Consider the following 25,847-nt stretch of genomic DNA (forward strand, 5'->3'; position numbering starts at 1 on the left):
CCCCTCGGAAGTTTTCCCCCTAGGACTGTCTTGGTAGTTTTAGGCTCTTGAAGTGTAAAGTCACTACTCAAGTTTCTCCCGTTACCCATGGAGCTCTTGCTTGCGACTCTGGCCGTCTTGTCGTCTTTGCCGCCTTCTTCCCTCATAGCCATGCAATGGTGCAGCCCGGCCTCAGGTTGGGCACCATATTAGGACACGGCGAGGCGGAGGAGCCCTTCGATCCTTCCGGTTCTGCGCCCCCATCCTTTCTCCGGGCCCCTCCTACCTGCAGCCTTTGGGGCTCGACGGGACTAACAGCCCGGCAGAGAACCCGGCCGCCGAGCCCCGCCCCCCGGCGCCGGGCTGTTCCCCAGGGTCCGCGCGAGGCATACCCTCTCCACCCCACCTGCAGCGGGCTCGCTTGCTGCCCGCAAACCTCCATCCTCCGAAAGACACAGGGTCTGGCCCTCGCGTCTTTCCGCCCCCGCGTCAACTGCTGGGGCACCGCACATAGCCAGTTCCGGGGCGGTTGCTCGCACCGACCGGAACTCCCCGCCCCCTCCCGTGGCCGCGGGGCCGTGGGAGGCAGCAAGGAGGAGGTAGAGGGGGCGGAGGCCGCGGTAGGGTGTTCTTAGAGGACTGGGACCCTAAAGGCGGGACATTGGGGCGATCCATGGGTGGGGCCAGCTATTAACCAGCCCCACTTTTTCTGTGCCAGGCACTGAACTGAGCTCTTGACGGGCATCATCTCTTAATCCTCAGAACATCCCTGGGAGGTAGGTACTATTGTTACCCCATTTTACAGATTCAGACTAATTATGGGGAAACAGACTCAGGCTTCTTTTGCCCTATTTTACGGATGGAAAAACCGAGACTCAGGAGAGTTCATCAACATGTTCAGGGCTACTTAAATAGAAATTGGTCAAGCCTGGGCTTGAATCCAGATATATCTGGCTTACCAGCCCACATATTTTACTATCAGGACAAAGAGAAGGGGCAGAGGTGGGGAGGGGTGAGACAAGGAGAGGCTGGGAGGCACAAAGAACATTAAGATAATAAGTATGCGATGCTTGGAACTCTGGGGCTTTGCAGAATTCAGGAAGAGTGGAACTGCAGGGAAGCGCATCAGGAAGACAAGCGTAGTATACCATGGCGGTTAGGGGCACAGACTCAAAACTATCTGGATTCAAATTGCATGTTGGTAAGCTTGGACATGAACACACACAGAGTCTCAGTTTCCTCATCTGTAAAATGGAGATAAGCATGGTCCCTGCTCATGGGGTTGGGTGAGGAATTCAATGAGAAGCCAGTAATGTGTCTGCACCTCACTTGGCACACAGTAGGTGCTCTACGAGTAAGAGCTGTGCCATCAACCTTGTCAATAGGTTACTGAAGCCTGACTTTCTCCTGGATGGAAGGAGCCCTTGGGCTTTTCTTGTGCCACTTCCCCCCACCCCCCATCAGTGGTCCTTTCCTCTCCAGCTCCACAGCGTCCCCTATCTTGGGCCATGAGTGAGCTGAAGGACTGCCCCTTGCAGTTCCACGACTTCAAGTCTGTGGACCACCTGAAGGTCTGTCCCCGCTACACAGCAGTGTTGGCCCGCTCTGAGGATGATGGCATCGGTATCGAGGAGCTGGACACTCTGCAGCTGGAGCTTGAGACCCTGCTTTCTTCTGCCAGCCGACGCTTGCGGGTGCTTGAGGCCGAAACCCAGGTGATACCCCACAGAGGGTACATCGCCAGGGATGGACTGTGACAAGTTATGGGTTAGCCTCATCTGCTGAGGCCTGGGTTACAGGAGCTTAGTGGGGAAGAGAGAGACCCAAACTGGGCTTGCGTGACATGGAAAATGTGCAAGAATGTGCATGATCCTCATACACTGCGAGATTTCTGATTCACTAAGCAACTAGTGACCCTCGCTCCCCACAATGTTCTGGGTCCTGTGCTAGTCACTAGAGGGAGGTAATTAGGACAGTTCTGGTCTTTGGGGAGTTTGCCAACTAAAGGGAAGGGGAGGTCAGACAAGTACCAGGAGAAGTGCTGTTGTGGTTAGGAGTACTGGGGGAACTGTAATGGGGAGGCCTGGATTTGAATCCTGACCTAAGCGCTTGCTAGCGTTGCTATTGCCAATGCTAAATTCCAACGCTTGCAAAAGTTACCTCCTGCCTCTGAGGATCAGTTCTCCATCTGCCAAGTGGGCTGGATAATAGGAGCTACCTCAGAGCTTTTGTGAGAATTAAAAAGACTTTTTGCAAAGGCTCAGCCCAACGTCTCACACTAAATAAGCATGTCAAACATTATTTACTCGTATGACTCTCATTATTTCTATTTATGGCATAAATATTCTCTGAGCCCTGGGTGCCAGGTGCTATGCCAGATCCTGGGGACCAGAGATGGTTAAGATGAACTTCCTGGTCTCCAATAGCTTATAATCTTCTTGAAGAGACAAAGTATTCTGTTTATTCTAGTTATGACCAAACAACATGATTGGGCCTACAGTGGAGGTACGAAGTACCAGATACTCATAGAGGAAGAAGATGCCATTTTAACTGGACTTCAGAAGATGAATAAAATTAACTTGTGGTCCCTGGGAATCCACTGAAGCTTTTTGAGCAGGGCTGTGGCACAATCAGTTGTATTTTAGCATCTAAGAAGCTGGATAACTGATTCAGAAAAGGCTTCCCAGTTGTGGTGACATTTGAAGTAAAGGTTTGCTGGGAGGCATGCTTGCTTCCACCAGAAAGTTACCACCAGCGTATTTTCCTAGGGCTAATGTGCACTGAGATGTGATCTACTTGTTTGAACTGCTGAATGCTGTGTGACCAGCTTGGGTGCTACAGAGGTGAATCAATACAGACAAACAAGTGAATGGAATGATGAGAAATATATGAATAAAATCCTGTGAGATGGGCACAGAAAAGGAGCTGAGTTTTGCAGTATGAGTAGGCATTTGCTGGATAAAAAGGGGAGGGGGAGAGACGGCGCCTTCTTGAGTTCTAGATCCTTATTTTTCACCGGGAGACAGAGTTGTCCTGTGTCTTCCCTTCTCCCCCTCAGTGACAGTCTCTGTGAATTTCAGATCCTCACCGACTGGCAAGATAAGAAAGGTGACCGACGATTCCTGAAGCTGGGTCGAGACCATGAGCTTGGTGCTCCCCCCAAACATGGGAAGCCCAAGAAGCAGAAACTGGAAGGGAAGGCGGGACATGGGCCGGGCCCTGGCCCTGGGCGACCCAAATCCAAAAACCTTCAGCCCAAGATCCAGGAATATGAATTCACTGATGACCCAATTGACGTGCCACGTATCCCCAAGAATGACGCCCCCAACAGGTTCTGGGCCAGGGGACATAAATGGGCCTTGGGATTTGGGTATTGGAGGCTGTGGAAGGGTCCGGGGGTTAGGCTGGTGGGGCAGGGAGCACCCCGTCAGGCTTTGCTTCTCTCTGCAGATTCTGGGCTTCGGTGGAGCCCTACTGTGCCGACATCACCAGTGAGGAGGTGCGCACGCTAGAGGAGCTACTGAAACCCCCAGAAGATGAGGCTGAACATTACAAGGTAGAGACCCCAGGCCTAGATAGACGTGATGGAGAACAAGAAGGCTCAGAGGTGCCTCAGAATCAGAGATCGCAGTGCTGTACATCATCTTCTTTCCCTGCCCTGCCTAGCCTCCCGTCTGTTCCATTAACCCACCCAGACACCCAAGTTCTAACTCTCAGCTTCCTCCCTTCTGCCCCATCCAAATGGTCACCACGTCCTAAGGCACCTTCTTCAGTGAGATCCTCCCTTTTTCTCTCATCGCCATCCCCTCTGCTTTGGCTCAAGCCTTCACCAGCTTTTACCTTAACAGCCTCATAACACTTTCTTCCCTCCAGAGCAGGGGTCCCCAACCCCGGGGCCGTGGACCGGTAGCGGGCCGCAGCCAGTTAGGAACTGGGCCGCACAGCAGGAGGTGAGCAGCGGGCGAGCGAAGCTTCATCTGCCGCTCCCCCATTGCTGACGTCACCGCCTGAGCCACCCCCCCGGCCCCCCACCCTGGTCCATGGAAAAACTGTCTTCCACGAAACCGGTCCTGGTGCCAAAAAGCTTGGGGACTGCTGCTCTAGGGGGATTCTCTTTTTTTTAATATATGAAAATTTATTTTTTTATGATGAAAATAAAAAAGGTTCCATTAAAGAAAATGTAGAAAATACAGAAAAGTGTTGGTGGGAAATTCTCCCATAGCTCAGCTGTCATGTTCGGATGTGCTCATGACATGGCCTCCCCTGGCTCCCGTTACCTACAGAATTGAGTCCAAGCATCTCAGCCCTTGGTGGCACAGCCCCAGTGCCCCTCTCCAGTTTCCTTGGCCACACTCCCTCTCCACTGCTGTATTTATCAGCCCCCACAAGCACCTTGCCCTCACTCCAGGGTCCTTGCTGGTCTCTGGGCCTCTGCACATGCCCTTCTCCCCTTGGCAAACTAACACCCTTCGAGCCCCTGATCGCATGTTACCGCCACCAAAATGGCTTTACAGATTCCCCAGCAGAAGGTTGGTCGGTCTTGTGTGCGCCACAGCACCTTGACCTACCTCTGTCACTTCACTTGTCTGAATTTTTTAAAAATTTATCTGAAAAGGTAATCCATACAGGCAGTAACAAGTTCAAGCAATGCGAAAGATATTTTCCTCTCACTTCTGACCCTAGGATCTATAGTTCTCTCTAGAGATAACAGCTGTCAACGGAAAAGGTCCATGTACACGCACCATTCTGCACCTTACATCTTGGAAATTGTTCTGTATTGCCGTCTGTGTGTTTCAGTTCCGTATGTACCTGGCTTCCTTACTAGACTGTGAGTGTAGAGATTTTATCTCCTTTATCTCTTCTCACCTGTACCAGGCTCAGGCCTTGGCCCTGGGCTAGGTACTTGGGAAGACAGGTAAATGGAGCAATGAGGGATGAACGAAGAGCCTGTTGGCAGTCCCAAGCGCGCAGAGAGCCCCTGACACCCCAGGCACGACTGGCCTGTATTTACTGCTTTGGGACCGGATGGGATGTCTCCCACAGATCCCGCCCCTGGGGAAGCACTACTCCCAGCGCTGGGCACAGGAGGACCTGCTGGAGGAGCAGAAGGACGGGGCCCGGGCAGCAGCCGTGGCTGACAAGAAGAAAGGCCTCATGGGGCCACTGACTGAACTGGACACGAAAGGTAGGCCCCTCACCTCCCTGCCCACCCCAGGCCAGGACTTGAGTTCCTAGCACTTCAGCACACATGTCCATCCCTTCTCTACCCGATTCAGATGTGGATGCCCTGCTGAAGAAGTCTGAGGCCCAGCACGAGCAGCCGGAAGACGGGTGCCCCTTTGGTGCCCTGACGCAGCGACTCCTGCAGGCCTTGGTGGAGGTGAGCACCCCAACCCAAAACAAGAACTGTATTCACTCTGTTTCAATGTTTAATTTTTTATTGTTTATTGAAGTACATTATACATTTAGAAAGGTACATAGGTCATAAATGTACAGCTTGATCAGTTTTCACAAATGAGCACACTTACAGCCCCAGGACCACAAAAGAAAACATCATCAGTATTCTTGAAGGCCCTCTCATGCCCCTCCCAGTTTTTAACCTGCCCCCAAGGTAGCTGCTACTCCACAGTTACTTTTGCTGAGCGTTGGCTGAAGGCCCCGTGCAAGGGGCTTTCTACACATCCTCTCGTTAGAGGCAAAGACAGTGGTTAACCCCATGTTACACCCAACAAGGTCGAGGCTCAAAAAAGGGAACTGTTTGCTTGAGGTCACACAGCTAATACACAGAAGCAGGACTCAAACCCCAGGTTCAGGGTCCCTTTCTTTATGCCTGCTGGCTGCCCTTAGGCATATCTCTTCACCTCTTGAGCCTCAGTTTCCTGGCTGTCTCAAACACAATAGCGTCTTTCTGGGCACACGTTCCAGGTTGGCTGAGGTGGGGGCAGGGGGACATCTCCGTTCCACACCATCAGACGGGGACCCCACGTATGCTGGCTTTGCTGTCTTAAACATGCACTCTGCACAAGGTCACTCCAAGTGTGATTGCCACTCCAAGCCCACAGAAAAAGAGCAAAGAGGAGTGTGTGAAGGCCGTGGCCAGCTGTGGCTCTTATCTCTTCTAATCACTTTCCACTGGAGAGAGTTTGTCAGATGACCACCCCTGACTGCAGAGGAGGCTGGGAAGTGTGGTGTATCTGGGCAGCCATAAGCCCAGCTACTGTGGAAGAAAGGCAAGAATGGCTTTTGGACAGCTGGCAGCCTCTGCTGCAGCATGCTTAGCGCAGCGCCTGGTGCATTGCAAACGGTTAATATACCTTAGCTCTTCTCATTACCATTGTTGAGTGTTACCGTCACTCTTCTGTGCTCCCTTCTTTTGGTATCAGTACAAAATAAAGAATTTTTAAAATGATCAAAGTTTTTTAGAGTCGGTTTGGGAAGACTTCCCACAGCGGGTGGGATGAGAAAAATAAAAAGATATTTCTGGTATGTGAAGACTGTCCGTGTAGGACAGAGGGGGGCAGGAAAATGGTAATACTGTAGCTCTTTCTCCCTCCATGCATTTCTGTGCTCTTCTAGGAAAATATTATTTCCCCCATGGAGGACTCTCCTATTCCGGACATGTCTGGAAAAGAATCAGGGGCTGATGGGGCAAGCACCTCTCCCCGCAATCAGAACAAACCCTTCAGGTGAGTGACATCCTGTCCATGCCTCACAGTCTGGCCTCTGCTTCTGTTGACTTTTGTCCATCCCAGCATGGGTGGTCTTCATTAATAGAGAGACTGAGGACATTTTGATAAAGACCAATAGAAGTCAGATGTGCGTGCTGGGCCAGGATTTCCACATGCACAGGCTTAGTACAGGGTTTTCATCATGGCCCTGTTCTTACTGTAAACAACCTAAATGTCCACCTGGAGGAGACTGGTTGGCTAAATTGTCGTAACTCCATCTGATGAAATAACTTGCAACTATTAATCACACTAGAGAAATATAACTGACACGCAAAGATGTAAACAATAGAGTGATAAGTGGAAACTGTCAGTTGTAGCACAATACAGACAATATGATCCTATTTTTACTTAAGATATATTTAAATGTTGGTACATGGCGGGGAAAAGCTAAAATAATACATTAAAAAAGTGGGAATAATATGTAACACAATCTGGAATACGTATAGTATTTATATAAGAACATAAAATACATATTTTTATGTATATAACGTAATGTGGTAAGAAGATGGTAATATATATAATAGTAACAGGTAACAAAATAGTGATTCTCTTTGGGTCGTTAGCATTGTAGGTTTTTCTGTATTTTATGTTACATAGCGTATCGATATATGTTGCGTATGTTTACAACAAGACCAGATGTGTCTGTCTCTATATTTTTATGTGTAGATAGATAGAGAGGCAGTGCTCAAAGAGAAAGGAAGGTGTTCACTAACCTTGGGCACCTCAGAGCGGTCCCCCTTGCAGGCTGGCCCTTGAGCTGAGCACTGCCTTTGCCTGCAGTGTGCCGCATACCAAGTCCCTGGAGAGCCGCATCAAGGAGGAGCTGATCGCCCAGGGCCTGCTGGAATCTGAGGACCGCCCTGCAGAGGACTCGGAGGACGAAGTTCTGGCGGAGCTGCGCAAACGGCAGGCCGAGCTGAAAGCACTCAGTGCCCACAACCGCACCAAGAAGCACGACCTGCTGAGGTGAGTGTGGACAGGATGCCCGGGCCAGGGCGTGGCCAGCGAGGACTTGGCCATGCTGGTGACCTTCCGGGAGCTTTACGACAGGCTTTCCAAACCCAGCAGGGCCTCTAAATCACCCGGAGGGCTTTGAAAAAAATGTCAGTGCCGGGCACCACCCCACTGGTTTTGTCTCAAACAGATTCTTATTCCACAGACTACAGCTCAGGCATCTGTGACTTGTTTATTCACTTCTAATTGTGGTAACAACAAATAACACAAAATTTACCCTTTAAACCATTTTCAAGTGTACGGTTCAGTGGTGTTAACTGTATTCGCATTGTTGTGTGGTTTACTTTTAAGTCTTTCCATGCTTAACTTTCTTTCTCCCCCAGAGTTTTATTGTGAAAAATTTCATACACACAGAAACTCTGACAGAGTAGTACAGTAAACACCAGTATACTCTCCACCTCAGTTTATCAACTGTTAACATTTTCTTGAGCATCTGTGATTACTACCAGCCCCTCACCAGGAACTGACCAGTGTTTCCGTGCGATGTCATTCATTTTCTATTCATTCCCATCCATCTTGCCCTGCACTCCTCACAACAAGGGTGCAGGTGGTATCTGTAGGGAGATCATGGTAGTGGCTACCCTTTTCTTGGGAAGATAGAGAAGCAGCCCAACTAAGTCCCCTTGCTCCTCGTAGGCAGGTGCTGTGTCTCCGCCTCACAGAGCCCCAGCAGAGCAGGGCATGCTCGTTCACTTGGCCACCTCTGCCTGTCTCTTAGACGTTGTGCTGGGTTAGGAAGAGAGGCAGGGCAAAGGGCTTGCAGTCACCACGTGAGTGGCTGGTAAAGACGTGCATCATTAGAAGGAGAAGTTGCTGGCAAGCTGCTAGGGTATTTAAGGATGAGGGTATACTGAGTGCCTACCGTGTACCAGGGGCTTTATGTACACCCTCTTACTTAATCTCTGCTATAGCCCAGGGAGTAGGTGGTAGTGTTCCCTGTTTACCAAATAAGGAAATAAAGGCCCAGTGAAATGAGTGCTCTGCTGAAGGTCACACAGCCAATAAACAGCTAAGCTGTGACTGAAGCCCAAGACTGAATCCAGAGCCTCTTTCTAGTTCCCTTTCAAGGGCTAGAAGAGGAAAATACAGATGAAAGAGTACTGAGGAAGGGAGGGGGACGGGAGAGAGAGAGAGGTGGGGATGTGCAGCTACAGAAGTAATGGGCAGTGAAGGAACTAGCTTGGCTATCAGAAGGCCAGCGTGCAGCCCTCAGTCCTGCATGGGTAGCTGCAGGGCCTTAAGCAAGGCATCTCCTGCCCTGAGCAGCAGCTTCCCCTTCTGAAAACAGGTTGGACTAGCTAGATCTCTAAGTGACCTTCCAGCTCCACCATGAATTGAATTTATAGGTCAGGTTCCATTCGGAGGGGTCAGTTTGGTATCTCACTCACCTCCTGTAGACCTCAGGCTCTAGACCCTTAGCTTGCTCTGGAATTTGGTTGCTGAAGTAAAAGCAGGTCTTCTGCTGGCACCAGAACACTTTTTTTTTTTAAATTAATTTATTTCATTTATTTATTTTTGGCTGCATTGGGTCTTCGTTGCTGTGCACGGGCTTTCTCTAGTTGCAGAGAGCTGGGGCTACTCTTCATTGAGGTGGCTTCTCTTGTTGCAGAGCACGGGCTCTAGAGCGCAGGCTCAGTAGTTGTGGTGCACGGGCTTAGTTGCTCCACAGCATGTGGGATCTTCGCGGACCAGGGCTCGAACCCGTGTCCCCTGCATTGGCAGGTGGATTCTTAACCACTGCGCCACCAGGGAAGCCCCCAGAACACCTTTTAAAGAATATTGTTTGGAGGAAGCCTGCCTTGATTCAGATCTCCTCCTCACTAGTTGTGGGATCTTGGGGCATTTCTTATCCGCCTTGAGCCTCAGTTTCCTCACTGGTAACATAGGAATAATAGTACCTACCTCACAAGGTTGTTAGGATTAACTGAGCTGATATTTTTGAAGAGGTAGTACCTGGCACAGGGCACCATGTAAGCGTGGCTCAATAACTTTGCTATTTGGTATGAAATGGTCCCCAGGAGTGGCAGCCCTGGGTAGTGGGGTGGGCTCAGTCTGGAACAGGGAGGAGCCCTATTCTGGTGGGCTTCCCATGGCACCTGGCCGGCTGGTCCCCACAGGCTGGCAAAGGAGGAGGTGAGTCGGCAGGAGCTGAGGCAGCGGGTCCGCATGGCAGACAATGAGGTCATGGACGCATTCCGCAAGATCATGGCTGCCCGGCAGAAGAAGCGGACGCCCACCAAGAAGGAGAAGGACCAGGCCTGGAAGACTCTGAAGGAGCGTGAGAGCATCCTAAAGCTGCTGGACGGGTAGCTCTCACCCCTGCCTCAGGCTGCCTCCCCCCGGCTTGGGAGGGGGAGGCCCACTTCCTTCTTTGGGCTGCCAGAAGCCTCAGCCTGTGGCTGCCTGTCTAATGGCGACAGTTTCTAGAAGCTGTGACCCTTCTCTGAGGTCTTTTGGCCCAGCTCTGTACAGCCAGGACACGAGAGGCCCTGCTGGGCTGGCCTGGGGCCCAGTCTCTGCTTGGTCCCCCAAGATGGGGGGGCTTCATTTCTGGGTTGTCCTCGTCCCCCTCTTCACCATCTCCCACTCCCCTACCCCTTTCACCCTCAAGGACTTCTCCCTTGTGGTTTTGTAAAGTACCAACTTAAGAATAAAGTGACTGGTGTGGTTTTTTTAAAAAAGCATCCAGAATCTTTGTTATTGTGGGGTAGAAAGGAACTTGTGTGGGTGGCATAGTTTAGGAGGGCATGCTTGAGGGCTCTCAGCCTGTGGCCACTCGCCTAGGTCATTCGTTCAGGGAGAACGTTCTGAAGATACTTGTGGCCACAGGTAACAGAACACCCCAGCTCAAGGTGGTTTAACAAGGAAGTGTGTTAGCTAGGGGTTTGGTGGTCCTGGGGCAGCGTGGCACCCAGGGTTAGCCAATCTCCAGCAACTCAACAAGGCCATCAAGGGTCCAGGTGTCTCCACACTCCCACGGTGTCAGCTTTTGCCTAAAGTAGGTTCCCTTCCAGCTGTGCAGTGGCAGCCAGTAGCAGTTGATGGAGGCCAAATGCTTCCTCATTTCTGTCCAGCACGAGAGAGGGCAGGAAGGCGCCAGCTGGCTTCCATGCCCACCCAAAAGAGCAAGAAGCCTTTCGCAGACACCCTTGTGTCTCACCAGCCCAAACTAGGTCCTTCGTGCCCATTTTTGAACCAGTCACTGGCAAGGGATGACTCTAATGGGTTTAAACTACTCTCCGTGAAAATGGAATCAGCTTCCCCACTAAGCCTAAGGCAGTGGGGAGACAAGGTGGAACCCGACAAAGATCTGAAGAGGAAGGGGAAATGGATGCTGGATAGGCCACCAAGAGCGTGCCTTCCACAGCCCCGGTTAGGAAGCTAGGCCTGGGAGTCACAGATGAATAAATACACTCTCGTCCCTGCCTCCAGTTGTTCCCAAACTATGGTGTCAGAGAGTCGGAGAATAATTTGCAATTTACTGTGGGAAGGTTGAGGTCCACGTGGAGGAGGGGAGGGGAAGCTTCCCTGAGGAACTGACCTATGAACTGAACCGTAGAGAAGGATGGCCAGGACGGCCAACATTCTTGTGTGCCCAGCACCTCTCCTATTGGAGAACTGTCCCCTCCCCACTCCATGTAGCTCTGTGGGGCTGTCAAACTCGTGGATACATGGCCCTAGCTTGGCCAATCTCAGTCCACCATCCCTCTAGCCACAGTGATTGATCCAAAGAGTGGGCATGTGACCCAAGCTGGGCCAATCAGAGGCCTTCCATAAGATTGCTCTATGGATGTGGAAAGAAAGGAGGATTTCTCTTCCTTTATATGAAAAACTATAAAATACAAGCTTGAACCACCCAGTAACCCATTTTCCTGCCACATGGAAGAGTCTGCCTGAGAATAAAGCCAATACAGAGGAAAAGAGCCAGGAGATGGAGAAGACAGAGCACTCATGATGTACCTGGAGCCCTGGATCCTCCATTAGAGTTCAGCTATATCCACCCACAAATGCTTCTTTTGGCTTAAGCTAGTTTACTTTGGAGGTGTTATCTGTCAACTGAAGAAGACCTAATAAAAGCGGATTTTGGCAAAAAGAAGGGTGGAGTAGGGTACTTCAAGAAATGACAGCGTGAGGATCTGCCTCCTGCTACGTGGCGGTGGGGGAGGGGTGAGGGTCGGGGGGCACGGCTGCAGATTTTCAGTGACCCACTGACCCTAGCTTGTGTACAGTCTTCTCAGAAAAAACACCCACACTTAATTTCTGAAATTAAGTGCTCAGTAAATTCAGTCCTTTACAAGGCACTGTTCAACTCGTTAAGCTACTGAATCTTCTCAACTATCCCTCATGGTAGGAACTAATAACATCCCATTCACAGATAAGGAAGCTAAGTCAGGAGTTTACATGTGTTGCTTGCTCAAACAATTGATTAGTGGTCGAGCCAGGTTTCAAGCTCAGTTCATCTGACTTGCGCACAGAGCCTCTTTATTACACAGTGCATCAGGGCCCCACTTCCTTATAGTCTGTGAATGGTACTTCCAGGCTCAGGCAGTGCACAACCTGTGCAACCATACATGGCAGCCCTGCCTACAGACCCCCTGTTCTTAATTCACTACTCATTTCCATGTCCATTAGACCAGACCATAAGTATGGTAGGCGTTGTTAATAGAGTGTTCCAGGAACAGAGACAGATTTGTGGAGGAGGTAGGATGGCAGCTGAGGTCCCAAAATTAGGTAGAATTGTGAGAGAGGAAGGTAGATCTAATAAATAGAAGGAAAAACCCTAGAAGAGTGACTGGGCCTGATTCATTAGGGGAAAAACTTAACTTTCTTATCAGTTGTGAGAATTCTAGTTATTCTAGTTATTCTCTATTGTACACCTACTATCTGCCTAGTACTGTGCTGGGCCCTTTACTCCCATGTCTTATTTGATGCTCACCACACATCTGCAAGGTGAGTAGTAACATCCCTACCCTGCAGAGGAGGACATCAAGGCTAAAAAAGGTTCACTGCCTTCTGAGGCTACACAGCCTTGGTGCAGGAACAGTTACCACCATGATAGCACCATCCCTGGCAGAGTTGACAACCGCAGCAGGACAGGGAGTCCCTTCTTATGGCCAAACCCATGTCCGCTGGAGCCAAAGAAGGCTTCCTTTATGGGGTTTGGAGAAAGCTGGGTTCCCTGTGATGAGGGGGAGATTAGTTCCAGCACCTCAAGGTTCCAATTTTATTTGTTTATTATTTTATTTTTTGGCCGACCCCATGGCTTGCAGGATCTTAGTTCCCTGACCAGGGATTGAAACTGGCCCCAGCAGTGGAAGTGTGGAGTCCTAACGACTGGACCTCCAGGGAATTCCCTAGGCTCCAATTTTAATTTGAAACAATATTGACACTTTATCACCAGTTTGGTGAAAAAGTCTTTTGTGTCTTGGCCCTGAAAATCATCCACCAGCATTGTTTACCAGAGTCCCAAATGCCTTACAACTGACTTTCAGAAACACCAGGGTGAGTGAGAACAGGATTGGGTAGAGATTAAGCCCTGGCATAGGGAACATGACGCAGCATGGGTCCCCAGGCCAGTTCTGGGGAACTGACTGTTAGATGCTGGGTCCCAGGTGACTTCTGGTAAGAAGGAAGCAATGGGAGACTTCCCTGGTGGCACAGTGGTTAAGAATCTGCCTGCCAATGCAGGGGACACGGGCTCAAGCCCTGGTCCAGGAAGATCCCACATGCCGTGGAGCAACTAAGCCCACGAGCCACAACTACTGAGCTCATATGCCACAACTACTGAAGCCCACGTGCCTAGAGCCCACACTCCTCAACAAGAGAAGTCACCGCAATGAGAACCTGGTGGCCTAGTGGTTAGGATTCTGGGCTTTCACTGCCGTGGCCTGGGTTCAATCCCTGGTGGGTGAACTGAGATCCTAAAGGCCACAGGGCACAGCCGAAAAAAAAAAAAAAAAAAAAAGGAATGGCTGGAACTTTGTGGAAAAATGGTCAGAGGGTAAATTCCTTTCCTGATCTGTGACTGAGGACTCAAAGGAGAGAACTAAGCACAAATGGATCATAACTCACTTGTTCGTGTATTAACTCACTCATCATTTCTTCTCTTCACTCACCTCATTGATTTATTCACTCCATCTACCTGCCTCCTTTTCCTCATTCATACTTTTGTTTCCTTACTCAGTGACCCTGTTACCGTGGCTAAGAGCTATGTAGGTGACTAAGGCTTCAGAGAAGGGAAGGCAGCTGGGCAGAAAACCAACACACAAGGCAATAAAAGCAATAATAGAAGAATGTACAAAATGTGTAGGGACCTGGGACAGAGAATGGTTTAACAACAGCTTAGAGGGTCAGGAAAGCCTTCGGGGAGGGTGTGGAAAGGAGGTTGCCGATCAGAAGATACTCCAGACAAAGGCACAAAGCTGCGAACAGCTTGCCTGCTTAGAGAGACGTGAGAACTTCAGTGTGACTGGAGCCCTGGGTGTGTGGAGGGGGAGGGAAAGATGAGAGATGAGGTGGAAAGTAGGTTGAGACCAGGCTGGAATAGCCTTTGGATGGCAGGTTAAGGAGCACTGGTTTTATTCTTGAGGTCAAGGGTTCTCAAAGTGTGGTTCCTGAACCAGCAACATCAGCATCACCTGAGAACTTAATAAAGATGCAAATTCTCAGGGCCCAGACCTACCCAGTCAGTAGGGCTACAGGCGGGGCCCAGCTGGCTCTGTTTTAGCACGCCCTCCAGCTGATTCCTAATGCATTGTACAGTTTGGGCATCACTTTCCTAGGTAGTATAGAGCCAGGGTTGGTTTGTGACCAGGGCAGTGCCATAATAACACTCTGAAGTGGAAAGTACTCTGATAGCAGCATGGAAGCTATACTGAATAGAGGGGGTGAGGCTGCAATTGGGGCAGACGAGAGTGCAATCATGTGCAAAGTAATACATCTCAGGGACTTCCCTGGTGGCACAGTGGTTAAGAATCCACCTGCCAATGCAGGGGACACAGGTCCGAGCCCTGCTCCAGGAAGATCCCACATGCCTCGGAGCAACTAAGCCCGTGTGCCACAACTACTGAAGCCCGCGCGCCTAGAGCCCAGGCTCCACAACAAGAGAAGCCACTGCAATGAGAAGCCCGCGCACCGCAACGAAGAGTAGCCCCCGCTAACTGCAACTAGAGAAAAGCCCACGTGCAGCAACCAAGGCCCAACACAGCTGATAAGTAAATAAATAAATAGTTTTTAAAAAGTGTCTTTAAAAAACAAAAGAAGAAAGAAATACATCTGAGATAGGGCTTCCCTGGTGGCGCAGTGGTTAAGAATCCGCCTGCCAATGCAGGGGACACGGGTTCAAGCCCTGGTCCGGGAAGATCCCACATGTCGCGGAGCAACTAAGCCCACCCAACACAACTACTGAGCCTGCACTCTAGAGCCCATGAGCCACAACTACTGAGCCTGCGTGCCACAACTGCTGAAGCCCATGTGCCTAGAGCGCATGCTCTGCAACAAGAGAAGCCACCGCAATAAGACCGCGCACTGCAATGAAGAGTAGCCCCTACTCGCCGCAGCTAGAGAAAGACTGCACAGCTACAAAGACCCAACACAGCCATAAATAAGTTAGTAAATAAATAAATAAATAAATAAATAAAAGAAAGAAATACATCTGAGATGGCGGATGTGGCAGAAACTGGTAGATGTCCTTCCAAATCTGTTCTCCCTTTCTTCTATAGTAACAGAACTCCTGATTTTTAGCTGGACATGTTTCTCTGAAAGACTAAATATCCCAGCCTCCTTTGCAGTTAGGTGTGATCACGTAACCGAGTTTTGGCTGACAGGATGTGAGTGGAAGAGATGTGTGTCACTATGAGGTCTTTTTTTTTTTTTTTTTTTTTTTTTGCGGTACATGGGCATCTCACTGCTGTGGCCTCTCCCGTTGCGGAGCACAGGCTCCGGACACGCAGGCTCAGCGGCCATGGCTCACGGGCCCAGCCGCTCCGCGGCATGTGGGATCTTCCCGGACTGGGGCACGAACCCATGTCCCCTGCATCAGCAGGTGGACTCTCTACCACTGCGCCACCAGGGAAGCCCCACTATGAGGTCTTGAGTGCCAGTGCATGTGCCCTCCATGTCCCCCGCTTCCCCTGGCTGGGATGAGGCATGGTGGCCACCCATCTTGAAACATGTGGTCAAAGACACCATAGGAACAGCTGAGCAACAAGATAAGAAGCTAGGTTCCCTCGTAGTAATCGTACCAGCCTGAGACTGCTGTGGCCAGATGGTTATATACTTCTATTTTATTTAAGTCACAATTATTTTGGGTGTCTCTTAGAGAAACCAAACCTATATTCTAGTTGATACAGTGAGTAGCTGGCATGCCAAGCCCTCTTTTCAAACTATACCTGTTTCCTTCTCTTCCCTTCTTCTCCTCTTTCTTTTTCAAAAGAATTTGAGAAAACTTATAACTGAGGGTGTGTCTCATAAGTTTCATAAAACACAAATATAAAGTTGAGCCCATCTGATTTAATGGAGTCGCTGTCTTTAAGCATTAGATTTAGCTTTGAGCTTCCTGGAAGCTAAGGCGAAAAATGGAAAGGAAATATGATGAATCAGTCTCAGAACATTTGATATCAGAGTAGAGGGCATCTCCCAGTTTTCAGGACAAAAATTCTAATAATTTGTCATGCTGGAGAAATTTCTCAACTAGAGTCATATGTTGATAAGATTCTCCATAAATTTGGCAGCAAAAGGAGACTGAGTTTCACATGGTGATTTCTTATCACAAGCTTTGATGAAAGCTCAGGGCCTGTTGTTAAAACAACTCTGGGAGGACGGTTATGCAAGGGACAAAGCTAGGGTGATGCTCAGCACTGTACATGAATTTGATCCTCTCAACAACCTATGTCAAAGCAAGTAATATTATTACACTTGTTTTACAGATGAGGAAACTAGGATACAGAAAGGGGAATGGCCAGATCAGAGAGTTGGTGGTGAGCCAGTTTTGTAAGGCAGGTCTTAGACTCCAGAGGCCCTTTTTACACGTCCCTCTCTAGGGCCTACCAGCACCCTCACATACAAAATTGTAGGTATTGTGGGTTGAGAATCAGAGAAAAGCACAAGAATCATTGCCCCAGACGGAGGGCAGGAGGGAAGATGGCAGAGTAGAAGGACGTGCGCTCACTCCCTCTTGTGAGAGCACTCGAATCACAACTAACTGCTGAACAATCATCGACAGCAAGACACTGGAACTCACCAAAAAAGATACCCCACATCCAAAGACAAAGGAGAAGCCACAATGAGACAGTAAGAGGGGCGCAATCACAATAAACTCAAATCCCATAACTGCTGGGTGGGTGACTCACAAACTGGAGAACACTTATACCACATAAGTCCACCCACTGGAGTGAAGGTTCTGAGCCCCACGTCAGGCTTCCCAACCTGGGTGTCTGGCAATGGGAGGAGGAATTCCTAGAGAATCAGACTTTGAAGGCTAGTGGGATTTGATTGCAGGACTTCGACAGGACTGGGGGAAACAGAGACTCCACTCTTCGAGAGCACACACAAAGTAATATGCACATTGGGACCCAGGGGAAGAAGCAGTCACCCTATAGGAGACTGAACCAGACCTATCTGCTAGTGTTGGAGGGTCTTCTGCAGAGGCGGGGGGTGGCTGTGGCTCACCATGGGGACAAGGACACTGGCAGCAGAAGTTCTGAGAAATGCCCCTTGGCTTGAGCCCTCCCAGAGTCCGCCATTAGCCCCACCAAAGAGCCGGGTAGGCTCCAGTGTTGGGTTGCCTCAGGCCAAACAACTAACAGGGAGGGAACCCCATCCCACCTATCAGCAGACAAGTGGATTAAAGTTTTACTGAGCTCTGCCCACCAGAGCAACACCCAGCTCTACGCACCACCAGTCCCTCCCATCAGGAAACTTGTACAAGCCTCTTAGATAGCCTCATCCACCAGAGGGCAGAGAGCAGAAGCAAGAAGAACTACAATCCTGCAGCCTGTGGAACAAAAACCACCTTCACAGAAAGATAGACAAGATGAAAAGGCAGAGGGCTATGTACCAGATGAAGGAACAAGATAAAACCCCAGAAAAACAACTAAATGAAGTGGAGATAGGCAACCTTCCAGAAAAAGAATTCAGAATAATGATAGTGAAGATGATCCAGGACCTCAGAAAAAGAATGGAGGCAAAGATGGAGAAGATGCAAGAAATGTTTAACAAAGACCTAGAAGAATTAAAGAACAAACAGAGATGAACAGTAAAATAACTGAAATGAAAAATCCACTAGAAGGAATCAATAGCAGAATAACTGAGGCAGAAGAACGGATAAGTGACCTGGAAGACAGAATGGTGGAATTCACTGCTGCGGAACAGAATAAAGAAAAAAGAATGAAAAGAAATGAAGACAGCCTAAGAGACCTCTGGGACAACATTAAACACAACAACATTCACATGATAGGGGTCCCAGAAGGAGAAGAGAGAGAGAGAAAGGACTCGAGAAAATATCAGAAGAGATTATAGTCAAAAACTTCCCTAACATGGGAAAGGAAAGAGCCACCCAAGTCCAGGAAGTACACAGAGACCAGGCACGATAAACCGAAGGAGAAACACACTGAGACACAAAGTAATCATATTGACAAAAATCAAAGACAAAGAAGTCATTGAAAGCAACGAGGGGAAAATGAAAAATAACATACAAGGGAACTCCCATAAGGTTAAAAGCTGATTTCTCAGCAGAAACTCTACAAGCCAGAAGAGAGTGGAATGATATATTTAAAGTGATGAAAGGGAAGAACCTACAACCAAGATTACTCTACCCGGCAAGGATGCAATTCAGATTTGACGGAGAAATCAAAAGCTTTACAGAGAAGCAAAAGCTAAGATAATTCAGCACCACCAATCCAGCTCTACAACATATGCTAAAGGAACTTCTCTAAGTGGGAAACACAAGAGAAGGAAAGGACCTACAAAAACAAACCCAAAACAATTAAGAAAATGGTAATAGGAACATACATATCTATAATTACCTTAAACGAGAATGGATTAAATGCTCCAACCAGAAGACACAGACTGGCTGAATGGATACGAAAACAAGACCCGTATATATGCTGTCTACAGAAGACGCACTTCAGACCTAGGGACACATACAGACTAAAAGTGAGAGGATGGAAAAAGATGTTTCATGCAAATGGAAATCAAAAGAAAGCTGGAGTAGCAATACTCCTATCAGATAAAATAGACTTTAAAATAAAGAATGTTACAAGAGACAAGGAAGGACACTACATAATGATCAAGGGATCAATCCAAAAGGAAGATATAACAATTATAAACATATATGCACCCAACATGGGAGCACCTCAATACATAAGGCAACTGCTAACAGCTCTAAAGGAGGAAATCGACAGTAACACAATAATAGTGGGGGACTTTAACACCTCACTTACACCAATGGACAGATCATCCAAACAGAAAATTAATAAGGAAACACAAGCTTTAAATGACACAACAGACCAGACATATTTAATAGACATTTATAGGACATTCCATCCCAAAACAGCAGATTACACTTTCTTCTCAAGTACACATGGAACATTCTCCAGGATAGATCACATCTTGGGTCACAAATCAAGCCTCAGTAAATTTAAGAAAATTGAAATCATATCAACCATCTTTTCTGACCACACGCTACGAGATTAGAAATCAATTACAGGGGAAAAAACACAACAAACACAAACACATGGAGGCTAAACAATACGTTACTAAATAACCAAGAGATCACTGAAGAAATCAAAGAGGAAATCAAAAAATACCTAGAGACAAATGACAATGAAAACACGACGATCCAAAACCTATGGGACGCAGCAAAAGGAGTTCTAAGAAGGAAGTTTATAGCAATACAAGCCTACCTCAAGAAACAAGAAAAATCTCAAAACAATCTGACCTTACACCTAAAGGAACCAGAGAAAGAAGAACAAACAAAACCCAAAGTTAGTAGAAGGAAAGAAATCATAAAGATCAGAGCAGAAACAAAGAAAACAATAGCAAAGATCAATAAAACTAGAAGCTGGTTCTTTGAGAAGATAAAATTGATAAACCATTAGTGAGACACATCAAGAAAACGAGGGAGAGGACTCAAATCGATAAAATTAGAAATGAAAAAGGAGACGTTACAACAGACACCGCAGAAATATAAAGCATCCTAAGAGACTACTACAAGCAACTCTATGCCGATAAAATGGACAGCCTGGAAGGAATGGACAAATTCTTAGAAAGGTATAACCTTCCAACACTGAACCAGGAAGAAACAGAAAATATGAACAGACCAATCACAAGTAAGGAAATTGAAACTGTGATTAAAAATGTTCCAAAAAAGTCCAGGACCAGATGGCTTCACAGGTGAATTCTATCAAACATTTAGAGAACAGCTAACACCCATCCTTCTCAAACTCTTCCAAAAAATTGCAGAGGAAAGAACACTCCCAAACTCATTCTATGAGGCCACCATCACCCTGATACCAAAACTAAACAAAGATACTACAAAAAAAGAAAATTACAGACCAATACCACTGAAGAATATAGATGCAAAAATCCTCAACAAAATACTAGCAAACAGAATCCAATAATACATTAAAAGGATCATACACCATGATCAAGTGGGATTTATCCCAGGGATGCAAGGATTCTTCAATATATGCAAATCAATCAATGTGATACACCATATTAACAAATTGAAGAAGAAAAACCGTATGATCATCTCAATAGATGCAGAAAAAGCTTTTGCCAAAATTCAACACCCATTTATGATAAAAACTCTCCAGAAAGTGGGCATAGAGGGAACTTACCTCAACATAATAAAGGCCATATACGACAAACCCACAGCAAACATCATTCTCAATGGTGAAAAACTGAAAGCATTTCCTCTAAGATCAGGAACGAGACAAGGATGTCCTCTCTCACCACTATTATTCAACATAGTGTTGGAAGTCCTAGCCACGGCAATCAGAGAAGAAAAAGAACTAAAAGGAATACAAATTGGAAAAGAAGAAGTAAAACTGTCACTGTTTGCAGATGACACGATACTATACATAGAGAATCCTAAAGATGCCGCCAGAAAACTACTAGAGCTAATCAATGAATTTGGTAAAGTTGCAGGATACAAAATTAATGCACAATGGACTTGAGGACATGGGGAGGGGGAAGGGTAAGCTGAGACGAAGTGAGAGAGTGGCATGGACTTATATATACCACCAAATGTAAAATAGATAGCGAGTAGGAAGCAGCCACATAGCACAGGGAGATCAGCTCGGTGCTTGGTGACCACCTTGAGGGGTGGGATAGGGAGAGCGGGAGGGAGACGCAAGAGGGAGGAGATATGGGGATATATGTATATGTATAGCTGATTCACTTTGTTATAAAGCAAAAACTAACACATCATTATAAAGCAATTATACTCCAATAAAGATGTTAAAAAACAAAACAAAAAAAACCCAAAATTAATGCACAGATATCTCTTGCATTCCTATACACTAATGATGAAAAATCTGAATGAGAAATTAAGGAAACACTCCCATTTACCACTGCAACCAAAAGAATAAAATACCTAGGAATAAACCTACCTAGGGAGACAAAAGACCTGTATGCAGCAAACTACAAGACACAGATGAAAGAAATTGAAGATGATAAAACAGATGGAGAGATATACCATGTTCTTGGATTGGAAGAATCAATATTATGAAAATAACTATACTACCCAAAGCAATCTACAGATTCAATGCAATCCCTATCAAATTACCAATGGCATTTTTTACAGAACTAGAACAAAAAATATTAAAATTTGTATGGAGACAGAAAAGACCCCGAAGAGCCAAAGCAGTTTTGAGGGAAAAAAACGGAGCAGGAGGAATCAGACTCCCTGACTTCAGACTATACTACCCATGCACGTATGGTCAACTAATCTATGACAAAGGAGGCAAGGATATACAATGGAGAAAAGACACTCTCTTCAATAAGTGGTGCTGAGAAAACTGGACAGCTACATGTAAAAGAATGAAATTAGAACACTCCCTAACACCATACACAAAAATAAACTCAAAATGGATTCGAGACCTAAATGTTAAGACCGGAAACTCTCGCACTGCAATGAAGAGTAGCCCCCGCTCGCCACAACTAGAGAAAGCCCACCCACAGCAACAAAGACCCAACGCAGCCAAAAAAAAAAAAAAGACTGGACACTCTAAAACTCTTAGAGGAAAACATAGGAAAAACACGCTTTGACATAAATCACAGCAAGATCTTTTTTGATCCACCTCCTAGAGAAATGGAAATAAAAACAAAAATAAACAAATGGGACCTAATGAAACTTAAAAGCTTTTTCAAAGCAAAGGAAACTACAAACAACATGGAAAGACAACCCTCAGAACAGGAGAAAATATTTGCAAACGAATCAACGGACAAAGGATTAATCTCCAAAATATATAAACAGCTCATGCAGCTCAATATTAAAAAAACAAACAACCCAATCCAAAAAATGGGCAGAAGACCTAAATAGACATTTCTCTAAAGAAGACATACAGATGGCCAAGAAGCACAAGAAAAGCAGCTCAGCATCACTAATTATTAGAGAAATGCAAATCAAAGCTACAATGAGGTATTACCTCACACCAGTTAGAATGGGCATCATCAGGAAATCTACAAACAACAAATGCTGGAGAGGGTTTGGAGAAAAGGGAACCCTCTTGCACTGTTGGTGGGAATGTAAGTTGATATAACCACTATGGAGAACAGTATGGAGGTTGCTTAAAAAACTAAAAATAGACTTATACCCAGAGAAAACCATAATTCGAAAAGACACATGCACCCCAATGTTCACTGCAGCACTATTTACAATAGCCAGGTCATGGAAGCAACCTAAATGCCCATCGACAGACAAACGGATAAAGAAAATGTGGTACATACATACAATGGAATATTACTCAGCCATTAAAAGGACTGAAATTGGTCATTTGTAGAGACGTGGATGGATCTAGAGACTGTCATACAGAGTGAAGTAAGTCAGAAAGAGAAAAACAAATATTGTATATTAACGCATATATGTGGAGCCTAGAAAACTGGTATAGATGAACCGGTTTGCAGGGCAGAAACAGAGACACAGATGTAGAGAACAAACGTATGGACACGAAGTGGGGAAAGCAGCAGGGGTGGTGGTGGTGGGATGAATTGGGAGATTGGGATTGACATGTATACACTAATATGTATAAAATGGATGACTAATAAGAACCTGCTGTTTAAAAAAATAAATAAAATACACAAATTCCAAAAAAAAAGAATCACTGCCCCAGAATATGCCTGTGTTAGCCAAGAGAAATTAGTGAGATCTGGTAAATATTAGAGGGACCTCTGAGCCTCTTAAGATAGGCTGCCACTGATAGGGTGAGGAAGTAGGGGTAGGTACTCTGGAAGCAGAGGGGAAACCCCAAATTTTGAGCTTGATTTCGAGCTTGACTAGAACTTGTGGGGCTTCAAGAATGGAAGGAGAAATAATATTGAAAATGCTGTCCTAGGGCAGCTAATGTCTAGAAAAGGAGAAAAAAACTCTTCTCTGTCTCACTTCTTACTGAGCACCCACTCAATAAGTACCAAGTATGTGCTAGGAACCCAAGTGACAACAAGGGAACTAGCCTACTGGGTGAAAGGCATTTTCTAAGTTGTCTCATTCTCAAAATAACCCTACAAAGAAGGTATGATTATTGGTGTGATTATGTCATTCTCTAGATGAGGAAACTGAGGCTCAGAGCTGTTAAATGATTTGCCCAAGTTCCCACAGCTGGTAAGGGGTGGGGGTGAAGTTTGAACCCAGATCTGTCTGACTCCAAATCTTTCAATGCACTATCACTGTTTCATTAGCAGGGAGAGAAAAGGGTGATGAATTTGACATTTAAATCCATTCTATTTCTTTGTTGTTATTGTTGTTAAAATACAATTTAAATAACTGAACACCAAATTGGTACACACCCACCATCTTTTGGCATAATTTTTTTAAGTGACTTTTTGATTGTAAAGTTAATATTACTCAACAAAAAAATGTTTGGAGACTACAGACATGTAGAGAGAAGTGAAAGAAACAAAACTGAATCAGAGGGACTTCCCTGGTTGCGCAGTGGTTAAGAATCCTCCTGCCAATGCAGGGGAGATGGGTTCGAGCCCTGGTCTGGAAAGATCCCACATGCTGTGGAGCAACTAAGCCCATGCGCCACAACTAGTGAGCCTGTGCTCTAGAACCTGTAAGCCACTACTACTGAAGCCCGCGCGCCTAGAGCCCGTGCTCTGCAACAAGAGAAGCCACCGCAATGAGAAGCCCACGCACCACAAGAAAGAGTAGCCCCTACTCACCGCAACTAGGCAACTAGAGAAAGCCCACTTTTTCAATGAAGACCCAACACAGCCAAAAATAAATAATTAATCAATGGAAAAAAAAAACGAATCAGATAATTCTTTAACCATTAACATTTGTGGTGTTTCTCTCCACTCTGCTATGAATAATTTGTAGTTTGCATTTTACATTGAAGTTATCAAACTGCATACCTGCTTAACATTATAAGCATTTTTTCCGTTTTTAAGTAGGTTGCATTACCGTCAATTTACGAGCTGTGAAATATTACATCTGGTAGATGTACTTTATGTTTTTTAATCATTCCCTTCTTGGTGATTTCTTGTAAATTTTCCTGTTATAAAAATATTCCTTTAAACATCTTGGCGCATATATATTTGTCCTAATTTAGGATTATTTCCCTGAAATTCATTCCCAGAAGAGAAATTCCTGGGTCAAAAGGTCTGGACATTATTTCTTTTTTTAATAAATTTATTTATTTATTTATTTTTGGCTGCGTTGGGTCTTCATTGCTGCGTGCAGGCTTTCTCTAGTTGCGGCGAGCAGGGGCTACTCTTCGTTGTGGTGTGCAGGCTTCTCACTGCGGTGGCTTCTCTTGTTGTGGAGCACGGGCTGTAGGTGCGCAGGCTTCAGTAGTTGTGGAGTGCAGGCTCAGCAGTTGTGGCTTGTGGTCTCTAGAGCACAGGCTCAGTAACTGTGGCTCATGGGCTTAGTTGCTTCAAGGCATGTGGGATCTCCTGGACCAGGGCTCAAACCCGTGTCCCCTTCATTGGCAGGCGGATTCTTAACCACTGCACCACCAGGGAAGTCCCAGGCCTGGACATTATTTAAGCCTTTGATGCATACTGCCAAATTGCTTTCCAAAAGAAAGATTTTTAGCAAGTCATTTTCCCACCAGAAATGTAGAAGTATCCATTGCTCACACTAACACCAGCTTTTGGGGTTACCAGTTTTTTTAAACTTTATATTTGAGAGGGTATAAATGGCTTCTTTTAGTTTGTACTTCCTTAACTACTTGTGAGGTAGAGAATGTTCCATGTTCATTGTGTTTCATCTGTCTCCTTTGACCATTTATTGGGTTCTTAGTCTATTATCAATTTTATGTTCTTTACATAATGGAAATATTAACCCATTGTTTGTAAAACATTTCCCCAGTCTGAAGTTTGCCTTTTACTGTTAGTTATGATTTTGGAATAAGGTAGGGTTTTTCTTTTTTTCTTTTTTTGCTTTGTTTCCAAAAACAGAAGTTAAGAATGTTTTTATATTTGTGATGCAACAGACAAGGGCTTAATTTCCAAAATATACGAACAGCTCATACAACTCAAAAACAAAAAAACAAACAACCCAATGGAAAAATGAGCAGAAGACCTAAATAGACATTTCTCCAAAGAAGAAATACAAATAGCTAATAGGCACATGAAAAGATGCTCAACATCATTATTAGAGAAATACAAATCAAAACTACAATGAGGCACCACCTCACACTGGTCAGAATGGCCATCATTAAAACGCTACAAATAACAAATGCTGGAGAGGGTGTGGAGGAAAGGGAACCCTCCTACACTGTTGGTGGGAATGTAAGTTGGTGCAGCCACTATGGAGAACAGAATGGAGGTTCTTCAGAAAATTAAAAATAGAGCTACCATATAATCCAGCAATCCCACTCCTGAGCATATATCCAGAAAAAACTCTAATCCAAAAAGCTACACGCACCCCTATGTTCACTGCAGCACTATTCACAA

At 46.2% G+C, this 25,847-nt stretch overlaps 1 protein-coding gene across 5 annotated transcripts; it reads left to right on the plus strand.

The window, feature by feature from the left end:
• The first annotated feature begins 186 nt into the window (after positions 1-186).
• TADA3 (transcriptional adaptor 3) lies at positions 187-10,398 on the plus strand. 5 transcript variants are annotated; one of them, XM_060308434.1, is made up of 10 exons: positions 187-228; positions 698-755; positions 1,462-1,694; positions 3,060-3,310; positions 3,430-3,535; positions 5,023-5,164; positions 5,256-5,359; positions 6,556-6,665; positions 7,452-7,673; positions 9,839-10,398. In XM_060308434.1, the coding sequence occupies exons 3-10, from the start codon at positions 1,488-1,490 to the stop codon at positions 10,029-10,031; spliced, it is 1,335 nt and encodes a 444-aa protein (XP_060164417.1). In that variant the 5' UTR covers positions 187-228; positions 698-755; positions 1,462-1,487; the 3' UTR covers positions 10,032-10,398. The 5 variants fall into 5 exon arrangements, with proteins under 5 accessions (XP_060164417.1, XP_030696584.1, XP_030696582.1 ...); XM_030840724.2 differs by having other exon boundaries at positions 225-354; XM_030840722.2 differs by lacking the exon at positions 187-228 and adding an exon at positions 235-599.
• Positions 10,399-25,847: the final 15,449 nt, after the last annotated feature.

The sequence above is a fragment of the Globicephala melas genome, chromosome 11 (assembly GCF_963455315.2).
Source record: "Globicephala melas chromosome 11, mGloMel1.2, whole genome shotgun sequence".
Taxonomy (NCBI): Eukaryota; Metazoa; Chordata; class Mammalia; order Artiodactyla; family Delphinidae; genus Globicephala; species Globicephala melas.

Excerpts from the sequence above, each read along its gene's own strand:
- TADA3 (XM_060308434.1), top strand. The coding sequence starts at position 1,488 with ATGAGTGAGCTGAAGGACTGCCCCTTGCAGTTCCACGACTTCAAGTCT. Across the intron at positions 1,695-3,059 it reads TGCTTGAGGCCGAAACCCAG|ATCCTCACCGACTGGCAAGA; the intron begins GTGATACCCCAC and ends TGTGAATTTCAG. Across the intron at positions 6,666-7,451 it reads AATCAGAACAAACCCTTCAG|GCTGGCCCTTGAGCTGAGCA; the intron begins GTGAGTGACATC and ends TCCCCCTTGCAG.